At 37.1% G+C, this 13,304-nt stretch overlaps 1 protein-coding gene across 9 annotated transcripts in view; it reads right to left on the bottom strand.

Annotated features, from left to right (window-relative positions):
* The window catches only part of LOC107727055 (ankyrin-3-like), a 117,407-nt gene that overhangs the window by 37,791 nt on the left and 66,312 nt on the right, over positions 1 to 13,304 (bottom strand). For 8 of the 9 annotated variants that reach the window (XM_016536818.1, XM_016536817.1, XM_016536816.1 and 5 more), the window contains 10 exons: positions 13,155 to 13,253; positions 11,998 to 12,096; positions 9,503 to 9,700; positions 8,984 to 9,082; positions 7,557 to 7,655; positions 7,314 to 7,412; positions 6,621 to 6,716; positions 6,298 to 6,370; positions 6,139 to 6,198; positions 1,157 to 1,280 (listed from right to left, as the gene is read on the bottom strand). In XM_016536818.1, coding sequence (XP_016392304.1) covers positions 1,157 to 1,280; positions 6,139 to 6,198; positions 6,298 to 6,370; positions 6,621 to 6,716; positions 7,314 to 7,412; positions 7,557 to 7,655; positions 8,984 to 9,082; positions 9,503 to 9,700; positions 11,998 to 12,096; positions 13,155 to 13,253 — 1,046 coding nt within the window. The remainder of the gene's footprint in view (positions 1 to 1,156; positions 1,281 to 6,138; positions 6,199 to 6,297; positions 6,371 to 6,620; positions 6,717 to 7,313; positions 7,413 to 7,556; positions 7,656 to 8,983; positions 9,083 to 9,502; positions 9,701 to 11,997; positions 12,097 to 13,154; positions 13,254 to 13,304) is intronic. The other variant, XM_016536812.1, reaches the window with a different exon arrangement.

Genomic DNA, 13,304 nt, shown 5'->3' with positions numbered 1-13,304 from the left:
TGGCACTAAATTGGACAAAAATGCCCCTGCACAAATAAATTAAATCTATTACGTCTGTTGCTAACAAAGTGAATATGAATAGACAGTGTCGATTGCGGCATTAAATTAAGATCCGATCATGTTGCACCGTATTTCATTTTAGGCATTTTTACAGTGTTGCTCATTTTAACCAATCACACACAATTCTGTTGAGTTTAGGAATGCAATGGCCAATCAGAGGCGTTCAGACGAGTCATCGTTGAAACTCATCAGCTTTGCTGAGTGCACGCGCGTTCGCTGACTGAATTCTGGACTCTTGCGAATCCTCTCATCATAAACAACAAAGCGCAGATGTACGTAAGTGTGACGAGAGGGGCGGGGCCGAGAGCTGTGGGAACGGAGCGAGGCCGGTGGAGGAAATGCTAATGCGCGACACCTGCGCCCCTCACCGGTCTCGAGTCCCACGGAGCCAATGTAACAAAGTTCGTAGTCATGGGAAGAAGGAGGCGGGAACGGCAAACATTTAAACGAAACTTTAACAAAATAAACAAACACAAAATGAAAGTAAAGCAGCAGCCCCTCGCGGATGACTGCCGCACACAAAACACAAAATAAAATCCAGGCCTGGTCCTCTCTCGTCCAACACTGTCGTCACCTTTTATTCTTCTGGAGGTCCTCCGTGGGACTCGAGACCGGTGAGTGGCGCAGGTGTCGCGCATTAGCATTTCCTCCACCGGCCTCGCTCCATTCCCACGGCTCTCGGCCCCGCCCCCACTCTTCACAGTAAGTAAGAGATTCATTTCACAGTGTATACAGCTTCAGTGATTATAACGATAGTTTTGTTTTTTTGAGAGTGCTTAAACTCGCGATAGATCAATGTTAGTGATAATGTCACTTTCTGTATATAATGTATTCGCTTTTTGAATAACCGTGTAAAGGAAACGTTATATAATGATCAATTTCTAACGTTTTTATTAAATTGTAATCACGTTAAATACAAATTCAGTCCTATTAAAAAAAATTTTTAGCCTACATGACACCCATGTCTAGTTCTTGCCTAAAAAGACGGGTTTATGATGTTTAATACATTTGGCTGCTTTTAGCCTTACCCTGGAGTTGGTTCACCCTCCACCTATGGTATAGACGTCACTTTCTGCATGTGGTGAGGGTAGATTACCTGGCCGTACGGGCTCCAACACTGAATCCCACGTATCCTTCCTGAGGGAGGGAGTCGTCTCCAAGCTCTCGCAGGTCTTGCGGTCCCAGGTACTTGTCCGTGTCTCCTGTCATCGCATCCTCACCTGTCAGCAAAAGAAAGAATTACTACACCCTCAGAGAGACACTGACCCTATAAAGTCAACATGAATGGCATTCAAAAACCCATCTTACTTCCATCATGTTTCCAGTTTTTCTTTGAAAATATGTGCACCGATGAATCATTGGGAATAAGACAAAGTAAATAGAGTAAATTTTGATTTCATGTTGGCATTAAGAATGAATGGCTGGATCTGACCAAAATGCCCCCCACTGATCCCACAATCCCGCAACAGTCACTGGCACACTTCCCGAACTCTTTCATGGCTGCAGATTCATGCCGTTTTTGTTTAGATTATATTATTATAAGTCCAGAAATGTAAGCAAGGCACTTAGAGAACATCAAGACCATATGTTGTAGCTCGCTCATGGTGAGCATAAATCTGTTTTTAATATGCATCTCTGACAAGAATGATTCAAACACTACAGCGGAGCAGCAGTGAAGTGGGTCACAGAAACAGAGAGAGGAAGACCAGAATGCAGATAGAGGAAGAGGAAGACTACAGTCACACTGCAAGAAAAAGCACCCAATTATGATTTTATGAATTTTGAGGAGGATTTTTACATGAACTACATGCTAATACTAATACTACTACTTATAATAATAATATTTTTTTTTTTTTTACATGAGATTAAAATATATTTATATTTAATATACATTAAAGAAAAATATTTATATGTTTCTGTATAATACTTACAATAAAAGTAATAAATTATTTTATGTAAAGGCATCTATAATACATAAAAAGACCATTTCAATACAATATGCAAATTACTGTAAGAAATATGACCAATAATAGTTCATGTCATCCCATTTTGTACATTGACAAAAAATTCACAAACAATTACAAAGAAACGGCCAGTAATGCATTGAATTAAAAGTGACATTTTGAAGTAGAAAAACTACTATTTTAAAATATTATTATTTTGCAAAACCTAGGCCATTCATCTTGTTTTTTACAGTGTATACTGAATATAGCAAAAATGGCAAAACATTTAATTATAAATTTCTTTTAAACGTATACAGTTTTAAAAAATAGAGAAAAAACAGTATACACTGTAAAAAGTTGTGAAAGTAATCTCACCCATTAAAATTAATTTTGTTTGTATAAATCGATGTATATAGGTTGGTTCGAATAAATAATATTTCAGTTAAATAATATAAACAATATTTACAAATAATATTTTTGACTTTAATAAAACCAGTTAATTTAGATGTTTTTGGTTACCATTTTTTGTAATTTATAGCTAAAATTATCCACACACAAAAAAAAGTTGAATGTCTGTTTGTTCTTTTGAATGCTGAATGTCTGTTTGGGCTGAATTAAATTAATAAATTAAATATCTAAAGTTAAAGGTTCAGAACAAACCCTAGCCAGAATGTATTATCAGTTTTGAATCCGATTTATTTACACTTTTGGAAGTGGCCAAGGATCAACATAATTTATTTTCTGTTCACATTGTCATTCACAAAACAGCTCTGTCACATCATGTTTACATAAAAATCATAATTGGGCCACATTCAACTATGCTGTGAATGCAGGTTAGGAGAGCGATTGGGGAGCACAGCATTCCAACATCGACACCCCCACCCCTCCACCCCACTGCTAATCACCCTGGCAACCACCTCCCCCCAAAATCAGCCCCATGGAACTGCAACTTTCACTCTCTTTCATGCAAACACACACAATGATATTTACACAATTAAATTGCGAAATGTCCTAAAAAGAAACCCAAATCTGTTCTGCCTCTTACACAATAAAGCACTTCACTAGCACCCTGAACACTACCACAAGTTAACAGGAGGTCAGCAAAACATTTCTAACAAGTGATGAGTGAACACAGCACGCTTTTAGCAAGCTAATTAGAAATTTTACAGCATTAAAACTAACCCTTTAAAAAAAAACATTTACTTCTGGTGGCAGTTTTGTAAGTAAACTCAAACACACAGACACAGATATCATCTTTCTCACACTTCGGCTTCCCTACCACCTCTAAAACTATCGTGTTGTGTGTTTTTGGACAGCGTGATCAAATCAGAAATACCCATTCACGATGAACAAGATCTCTTACACTGAACAGTCAACTCCATCCTTCATCTTCACGCCAGCTTTAAAAATATTTACAGGTCCTCTTTGTCCTTTTTCACTCCCAGAAGCCACACTTCCTCAATCCGGTAAACTCCAAACAGCACGATTACTTCCACATGTCCACTACGGCCCTGTCCACAGTGTTTGAAACAATCCAGTTGCCTCTGTCTGTGCGCGTTCACACAGTCACACACCCACCCACCCCTCTGTCGCGGCCTGACAGGACATTCAAACGGTGAGGGGCCGGCGCGAGTCTGATCTGTGTGAGGTCATCGCAGGAGCGAGGTAACACTTGAGGCAGTTTCAGAGGATCTCGGCATTCCTCATGCCCCAGGAGCCCCCAGCTGGGGTGGGATACAATAGAAGTGGAAGGCGTATTTCTATGGTAATTTGTGCTGGTGCTGAGGTGCTCTGTGTAATCAGACCCTGTACAACAGAGGGACAACAAAAGAGCCCTTCTACAGGCAACAGAACAAACAGTAAAAAAGGAGGGAGACCAACGGAAAAAGACCGCCTGCCACCTGACCACGGCTCCCCTGGGAACAGCGTGCTTGAGCTGCCAGAGTACAAACTCCAGGAACTCACAATCCTGTTCATAATCCCTGCTATTTTAAAGTTGGCATGAAATGAAAAATCACTATTTTCTAAATGCATATTATAGATTATAGATCAAATTCATTTGTGCATATGTTAATTGTATTTATTTATTTTTTACCTCAGAATGTTTAATCAAAGAAGTCATAACGGGGCATTCCAGTGAAAATGACTGACTTCTCTCTGGTGACGTATGCAAGAATTAGACCACTTAAACCCTTCATCTTCCCTCCACTTTTGAGTGCCACGCCCACATCTCAAAACCCAATCAACAACCGATAAATAGAACCAAGTCCTCGCCCTACAATTTTTGTCTTTCTATTATCCGTTACAATTGGATGTATGTCAAAATATGGAAGAAAAGGTCTGTCACTATTTTATCTTATTTTATAGTGTTATTTTATATCCTTGCAGGTTGCATGCAAAAACCAACGAGCACGACCAGAGTAGTCTGATTCACAATTTGTATTTTATTTTATTGAATTAGAGAAAAAGACTCAAAAAATTAGGTGAACCCAGAATACAGTAAGAACGCATAAACCCATAAAAAAGCGATAGAAATAGTACGACAGGTGCTGTATATGTATATGGATAGCAAGTCTTTCTTCTTTTGAGATGTGATCTAAATATTCGTGGCTTGAAACAGATGGAAAATTGTGTTGCAGTTCTATGGATGTTAGAAAACTATGAATTGTGACATATCAGAGTGAAACGAATGCTAAAGCTTAAACGCCTTGATTAAAGATTACGAGGGTAAATTATTATTTTTTTTTTTTAAATGTGCGTGGAAAAAATTATTTATAATAAATGCTGCAATATCCCATTAAAAATACAAATTGTCAATTTTGGAATAACGTGCACTTAGAACTCATGCTTAACAAGACCAAGAAAATTTGTATTAAGAAAGTAATTTTTGATTTTCTGTTGATAGATAAAAGCATGTGCTAAAGAATTAAATGTAAACATGAACTTTAATGTAAAGTACTGGTGCTGTTTGCCTGTGATCTGAGTTATTAGTACTGTACCTCATGCCCGGATAAACAGAGCTGAGCTCTTTCACACTGCCAGAGAGAGAGAGAGCCAGAGAATCAGGTGGAAAAAGCGAGCAGCGTCAGCAATGGCAAAAGTTTTTATGCCAAACAGACGTTTGCATTCACTTGCCAATTAGTGATGTGAGCAAAATTGATTCATCAATTTTTTTCATCATCCAGCTAAAAGATAATGTAAAAGAGAGACTTTCATACAGGAAATAAATGTCAGAATGTTGAGATTATATTCATGTGACCATGTGTATTTAGGGCACAGGGGTGTAATATGTAAATAAGAAGCCATGTGAGTTATGTCAGTTATGCCTCGGGAGTATGCAGGAATATCAGTTTACAGTAATTAAACACCATGTTCCAGTCTCTACAACACACACACACACTGGTTTAATGAGGGCTGTATTTTTGTTACACATATGCATAAACTATATCCACCACATGTCAAAACTGTTAAAGGGTTCAGACAGCATATTACGCACGGCTATAAACAACGTAATGTGACCAAAATATCATAAGAGACTGGAGGGTGGATTCTTTTGATTTAAGCAACTGCATAGCAATGCCCTAGCACCCATCTTATCCTTGATATATATTTTATCAAGTATTAAATGCATTCATAACCATCATGTTACAATATCAAATAAACAGATACACAAAATTGTCATTCACGGCACTGATTGGAAAACTTCTATTCAATCCTTCTAGCTTACACTGAAGCTCTGTGGGTTCTGACTGCAAAACAGAAACAAACTGAGCCAAAGAAACTTCTGTCCAAATATCTAACAGCCAAGACTTCTGAAGAAAACTATCCTTCACATAGAGGCTGGATTTACAGAGAGGGTATGTGTGAAATTGTAATTACGCATACAGTTCTTAATTGAATAGCAAACCCCAGATTTAATATATGCAAGCCAACAGAGATTTGCATATTGAAGAATTTCATATTCATAAAGAGTAGCCTAGCAACTAGTACAAAGCCAGCAAGAGATAGCCATGTTGTAAAAAGAGTCTATAACAGAAAAAAGACTGAATAAGAAGATCTGGTTAGTTGGAAAATGTGAAAAAAAGAAAGCAAAAAGCAGGTGCTATAAGAACAAACCACACAAAATAAGAGATACCTTCATCAACATCGGAAATATAGTCCTCATTGAGCATTTCAGGCACACTGGCTCTATGAACTGTGTAATTTAAATGAAAACTGTTACAAATAATATGTAAATAAAATTTACATAAATGAAGAGAAAAAATAGACCACAATAATATGAAAACCTGTTTACCTTCATCATCTGACATGTCCAAAACCTCATTCATTGTTTCTGGAACATTCATTTTGTGTTTCTCCATCACAGTCTAGAAAAAAAAGAAAAGAAAAAAACCCCAGCAATAAGTGATTTGTTGATGTGGCATCATTTTGCTTTGCTTCAAATATAAAGCATGTATTATATTTTTGCATGCAGCATTGTTTTTTCCCTGCTATCTGTGACTCAATCAGAACAGACCTGCAACCAACTTTTGTGTTGCGATCCACTGTCTGAGAACAATAACACCTGGTGTACGGTATTCTGCAGAATAGAATGTGTTATGACACAAAGTCCCTCACCACAGTAGTGTGCGTCTCCTCTGTCACGACTTTGAGCGTGTCGACCACAGAGATGTAACCCAGGCGCCTGGCAATAGCTAAGGCAGTGTTTCCATTCTGTAGATTAAGGGAAATGAACAATATTAAAGGAAAATAAATCAATAAATGCATAAATAAATAATGTAAAGACTTTACAAAGTATAACATTTAATTAACTCTATACAATTTTGGCAAATGCTTATCACTCAATAATTCTGTTAATTGTTTACTGTGATGCCTGTAATAGATGTTTTATAATATTAAATAATTATTATATGCAATTTAGTACATACACCATTTTATATAATATATAATATAATGTAATACAAGTATACATAAACATATAATTCTGGAAGAAAAAAAGGCTAAATCAATGCAGTGGTGACAAACCAGAGTGACGTGTTCAAAATTAATGAACTAGATTTTTATTTTTCCTTAAGTAAAAAAGTGAGTAATGCATGCCAATGCAAAACAAAATAGAAATGGAAAAATTCCCAGAAAATTGCAGGATTTCCATGACTGCAGGCTGCCTGCTCTTTCGATGTAAGCCTACGGGATTTTTTTCACAGAAAAGGTCTGAAAGCTCAGAAAAGAAACAGCAAACTTCTCCTTAACATGACTTGTGCATCTTGTTTGGAAGAGGTGCAGTAATTCAGACTGTTGTGACACACTCACCACTGTCAGCTCATTAGGAGAGGCTCCGTGCTGCAGCAGAAGGTTAATGATGTGTGTGTGACCCTGCTGAGCAGCCTGATGAAGAGGTGTGTATCCATTCTGAACATGAGAGACAAACTGAGTTTAAATCTTTATTTTGGACCACCAGTAATCAGAAAAGACTGTTCTGTAACAAGAGATGTTTAAAGAGATGTAGTCTCAAGCATACTGCAAACTGCTTTCTGTGAGCATTATTTCATTTACCTTGGTTTTGGCATTGACTTTAGCCTGGTTCTTCAAGAGGAAGTGCACCATCTTTATATTGCCATAGTGACAGGCCACATGCAGGGGTGTATATGCCATCTGAACCAGAACACAGAGACACACATTACTCTTAGACTTCTTTTTCAAGTCAAGCACATGAATTATGCACACATTAAAAAGCCATGGTATATTCATCTCTATACATACATCTCTAATAACACAATCACACTTAACCATCTTAATGGGCTTTTCACATATTGACAAAAATAGATAACCCACAGTCATTTATAGAGATTTGGAGATTTTTGAGATTTAGTCATTCATTTTGGATAGTTTGTACACTTGGTATGCATATGAAACTTCACAGAAGTCTCCAGATCATTCATATGGGATGTTCTGTAAAGCTTTACTTTTCTGTACTACAGTAACTAAGAGGGCGGAGCTTAGCGGAGGTGTCAGTTCACCACTGGAATTAATTTCTCGCTAAATGCCATACATGAGTATTAATGCACTTGTTCTTTCTCATTCCTCTGCCTGTGGTTAGAGAGGGAGTGCTTTCTGTGGGTCATTGTGCTGTAGAGCATTGATCTGTGTGCTGCTGTCTGACTCATTCTCTCACAGTCTCTCCAAGAGCCACGCTGAATGACCTTGAGCAGGGACCGCTCTATGTTTATACATGATTGACCAATGAGGGGCCTGGCCAGACATAGCGTGCGCAGATGTATGTGTCACACATCTATCCATCTACCCGTCTGCCTGTCTGTCTGTTCTTCTACCTATCTGTTTGTTTGTTTGTCTGTCTGTCTCTGTCTGTCTGTCTGTCTGTCTGTCTGTCTATCTATCTGAAATTGAATTTACCTACATCTGGGGTTGGTAAGATATTTTAATATTTTTGAAAGAAGTCTCTTATGCTCACCAAGGCTGCATGTATTTGATCAAAATCACATTAAAAACTGTAGTATTGTTAAATATTTTTTACAATTTAAAGTAACTGTTTACTATTTGAATATATTTTAACACTTAATTTATTCCTGTGATGCAAAGCTGAATTTTCAGCATCATTACTTGTCTTCAGTGTTACATGACTCTTCAGAAATCATTCTAATAATAACTTGCTGCTCAAGAAACATTTCTTATTATCAATGTTGAAAACAATTGTGCTGCTTAAATTTTTTTGTGGAAACCATGATGATTAGAATTCAAAAGAACTGCATTTAGTTGGAATAGAAATGTTTTGTAACATTATAAATATCTTTACTGTAACTTTTGATCAATTCAATGCATCCTTGCTGAACAAAACTTGTGATTAAAAAATAAATAAATAAAATAAAACACTGACCCTAAACTTTTCCACTGTAGTGTTGTAGTGTGTGTGTGTGTGTGTGTGTGTGTGTGTGTGTGTGTGTGTGCATGTATGGGGCCATTACCTTAGTCTCTGTGTCCACTGTGGCACCATGATTAACCAGCACTTCTGATACATTGACTTTATCCTCTTGAGCCGCCAGATGAAGAGGGGTCAGTCCACTCTGACACATATATTCATTAACCAAATTAGTGACATAACCAAACAGATGTGACACATCAAGCATAAATGAAGCATCCATTAATCAGTGTAGGTCACTCTTACTGACCAAGCTGACTGTAGCCATAATTTGACACTGGTGACCTTGAAGTGTATTAAGCAATAAATATGGCCAGTTTTGATCTGATGTTGGTTTTTGTTTTCAGTATAATGTTAATAATTATGCTACTACTTTCAATAGCATGTTAAAGTATATGCACAAGTCAAAATAAAAGGTTTTTAAGGTTACAAGGACTTCACAGATATCATTTCCTGTTAAATATTTCACTACCCAAAAGGCAAATGTCACATAAACTAAAAAATATTATAATAATGTAGAATTGAGGAATAGCATCTTAAAATAATTGAGCTTTTTTTTTTTTACCTTGTTTCCCAGATTGATGGCAGTTTCACGGGCGATCAGGAGCGTGACCATGTCAACGTTGCCCTCCTGGGCTGCCAGGTGGAGAGGACTGATGCCCTGGCGTGTCGCGGCATTGGTATCAGCCCCGTACTCGAGCAGTGTGGTCGCTATCTCCATCTGGTTCTTCTTGGCAGCTATATGCAGTGGCGTATAGCCATTCTGGGAGGGGTCATAATATATATTTGATCTATATATAAATATATATATATTTTTTTCATATATATAAAAAAATGAAATATATAACTATATAAAGTAAAACGATTTTTATGATTATTTTTAACTAGAGTTGTAATATATATATATATATACAAACAATAAAAATATATAAAGATATACATTCAATATTGACAAAGGACAGGACTGAAACATATAAAAATGTATATATTTTTTGTCTAGTCCTACACAGCACTAACTTGCACGCTGCCAAACCACTATAACCACACTAAAACCTTAGATTTATGACATTTCCGAAACAGAAACATGTTGACAGCAGTGCTTTGCTTCTAACCTCACTGACTGAGTGGAACAATGGTTGAAAGGTGGAGAAAAGCAGTCTGAGTGCAAGAAAACAATCTTGTTTCTTAACAGCTAAGGTGTCAGCCAGTGAGGTCAATGAACAGCGGTCCCGTCCAAACCGCAAGTCAGTTAGTGTTCTCCACATGCCAGATCTAACTGTTCTTTGTGGAGGAACAAAGGCAGTATCTGGGTCACTGTATTTGTTTAGGGTTTACATTGAGCCCTTTCAGGGTGGACAAAACAACGCAAACGGTTTAAAAGCGTGAATACTTGGACTCTCTATTCAAGTTCATACAAAAAAACAGGGGAAAAAACATGATGGATACAATTAAACATAGGCTTGTGTGTTAAGACTAGGAGAGAACTGATTCTGTAAACTTCCAGATCTCTATGCTCTGTTCCAAAACATAGTGAGCGGCCTATGTAGACGACATCATACGACATCGTAGGCCTACTCTTGACACGAATGCTGTTAAAAAATTATTATGCTACCTCTAAAGAAACTTCTTTTCGCCAAATTCTGAGAAAAAAATGAATCACATACACAGTCTAATTCACAGAAAAGTCATTTCCAGAATGTACTGCACAAGCTCAGTGAAAAAACAAACCCAAGATGGACTAAGTGAGAGATACATACTATATAATTCATTCAATATGGATAAATAATGATTAAAAAAATAGGACAATTTACACAGTATTTCTTGGGTCTCTTAACATTGTCGCATCATTAGCTTAGCCACATGCTAACATCAGTCCCTACTGTCTCCTGTACAGTGTGATATTTTGTGAAACACAAGTTACTGCCTATGTTGATGTTCCAAATTGGTTAGGCTGCTTCCTTAGAAGGCCTAGTTGCCTATGTAGGCAGTAGATAACGAGGCAGCTCTTTAGAACAGAGCCTACAGTACATTTTTATTACAGATGAATCAGACCACATTTTTTTCCATTGATGATGTTTTCAACGCAACTAGCTGGAACTTGATAATTTTTATTTAAATTTTTTAGTTTGCAATCATTTCCTGCAAAGATTACAGAACTGACTGGCAGATCTCAGAGAAATCATGACAAACCCCAGAAGCTTGGGTGACCGGAAACAGGACTGATATTTATTTTAGGCATAATTCACTCATTTATTTATTCCTCATGTCATTTCAAACCTGCATGACTTTCTTTTTTCTGTGGAGCACAAAAGGGATTATTTTGAAGGAAGGTCATGCTGCTATTTTCCATGCAGTGAAAACATTAAGCGACCAATGACTTTCAGTTTCAAAAAAGAACAACATTTTGTGTTCTGCTGCAGAAATAAAGTCAAACAGGTTTGAACTGATTTATAAATAAGGTAAGTAGATAAGTAAATAATGACAGAACTTTCATTTTTGGGTGATCTATCCCTTTAAAGGAATAGTTCACCCAAAAATGAAAATTTGCTGACAAATTACCATCCAAGAAGTAGATGAGTTTGTTTCTTCATCAGAGCAGATTTGGAGAAATTTAGCTTTACATCACTTGCTCACCAATGGATCCTCAGTGAATGGGTGCCGTCATAAAGAGATGTTCTGATGAAGAAAAACTCATCTACATCTTGGATGGCATGAGGGTGAGCAAATTTTCAGTTTTGGGTGAACTACTGTATTCCTTTAAGTGTCAAAACAACTTCAACCACCAAGTACATCAGTTTTCAAGAACTTCCTTTTTTTCAAAGCAATAAAATGTGTGTAAGCTTACCATCCTCTGTGGTTGCATTGGGTGGACTAGAAGTACAATGACGAAAATGATCAAGAATGTGGGGTGGAGGTGGTTTTGTGTGACCATGTGTGCAGCCGTTTGGTTTGGAGCCATGTTTCTTCATTTGTGTGTGTGTGTGTGTGTGTGTGGTTGCCTTTGGATGAGATTTGCATGTACTAGTTGAGAAACTGTGGTTCACAAGGGTTTCCTGATACCTTCGCTGCAGCGTGCGGAGATGCTCCTTGGTCCAACAGAAGGAGGGCCACTTTCTGGTTATCGTAGTGTGCAGCAACATGCAGTGGTGTTAGTCCACTCTAAAAACACATACATACACACATAGATATACAACTATTATTGGCCAAGAGCTCAAAGGTGGGGTGTGTGAAACAGGTGCCATCATAAATCAATCAGCTTTTACATCTGGACATTGGAGAAGAGTACATTTAGCCAGAACATATTAGTGAATGAAACATCTGGAACTGGAACTGATAGTATGTATCCTGATAGCATACAAATGCCTCTTTTCATCTGGAAGATGTCTTTTTTAAAGCGTTCACTAGCTGCCAGGATTTAGAAAGACATTCAGCAGAGGTTTTACAACATTTATAACACAGAATATGTGTAAAACAACTTCTTAAAAGACTTATTAGTTAAAACATGTTTTAAAAAATAACATGTATGGATTTGCAGATGATCTCTGCACCATAAGTGTGCTTATATAGTGACTACATTTTTAATGGTAATAGGGAAATGTATTTATAAACAGTTCTACAAAATATTAGCATTACGCACATGATGTTGTTTATATGTATTAAAGACCCTATGAATGTTTTAAATGCATACAGCTGCTTTTAATTTCTTGAGGTTTTAATGGTGCGGTCACACTTGATTTTGTGTTTCATTCACTTCCATTCATACACATGCAAATGCACGAAAGAGTTGGAATGAGAGTTTACTTTAAGTGTGAACTATATGATAACCAACATTCATTAATGAGTGTACATCTGTCTGTATGTCTTTGATGCACATATATTATGTCAGACTGAAGATTAGCCAGCATAAGCATGCTATTTCTTCTTTGTGTTCAATTTAATTGGCCACAAACTGAGTTGAGAAACAGATGAAACCCTTTTTAGCCACTATACAAAGAATTTTGATTAAATATGTCCAATACCCATGTCTCTCATCCAAAATCCCTCCCTTTCAACAGATGCTTAGAAAGAAAAATGAATGCTTCATTTCTTACCGTGGTCATGTTATCATACCAAAAACCGAAGGATGGCCGTGATGACATAAACTCATACCATAAATCTTGTACATTATAGGTAGTAATCATCAATCTATAACCATTAGTGCAAATAGATACTTTTACCTTTCCAGCTGCATCAGGTGGCGCTCGCTTCTGTAGCAGTAAGTTAGCAACTTCAATCTTCCCGTATTTGGCTGCAACATGCAGGGGAGTGAATCCTTTCTGTAAAGACAAACAGTTCATACTTAGAAATGAAGAAAAACATGTACACTG

The sequence above is a fragment of the Sinocyclocheilus rhinocerous genome, unplaced genomic scaffold (assembly GCF_001515625.1).
Source record: "Sinocyclocheilus rhinocerous isolate Xijiao unplaced genomic scaffold, SAMN03320098_v1.1 scaffold2020, whole genome shotgun sequence".
In the NCBI taxonomy this organism is placed as follows: domain Eukaryota; kingdom Metazoa; phylum Chordata; class Actinopteri; order Cypriniformes; family Cyprinidae; genus Sinocyclocheilus; species Sinocyclocheilus rhinocerous.
The sequence above is the reverse complement of the archived record's forward strand: the minus strand, read 5'-3'. Positions and strand labels throughout refer to the sequence as shown.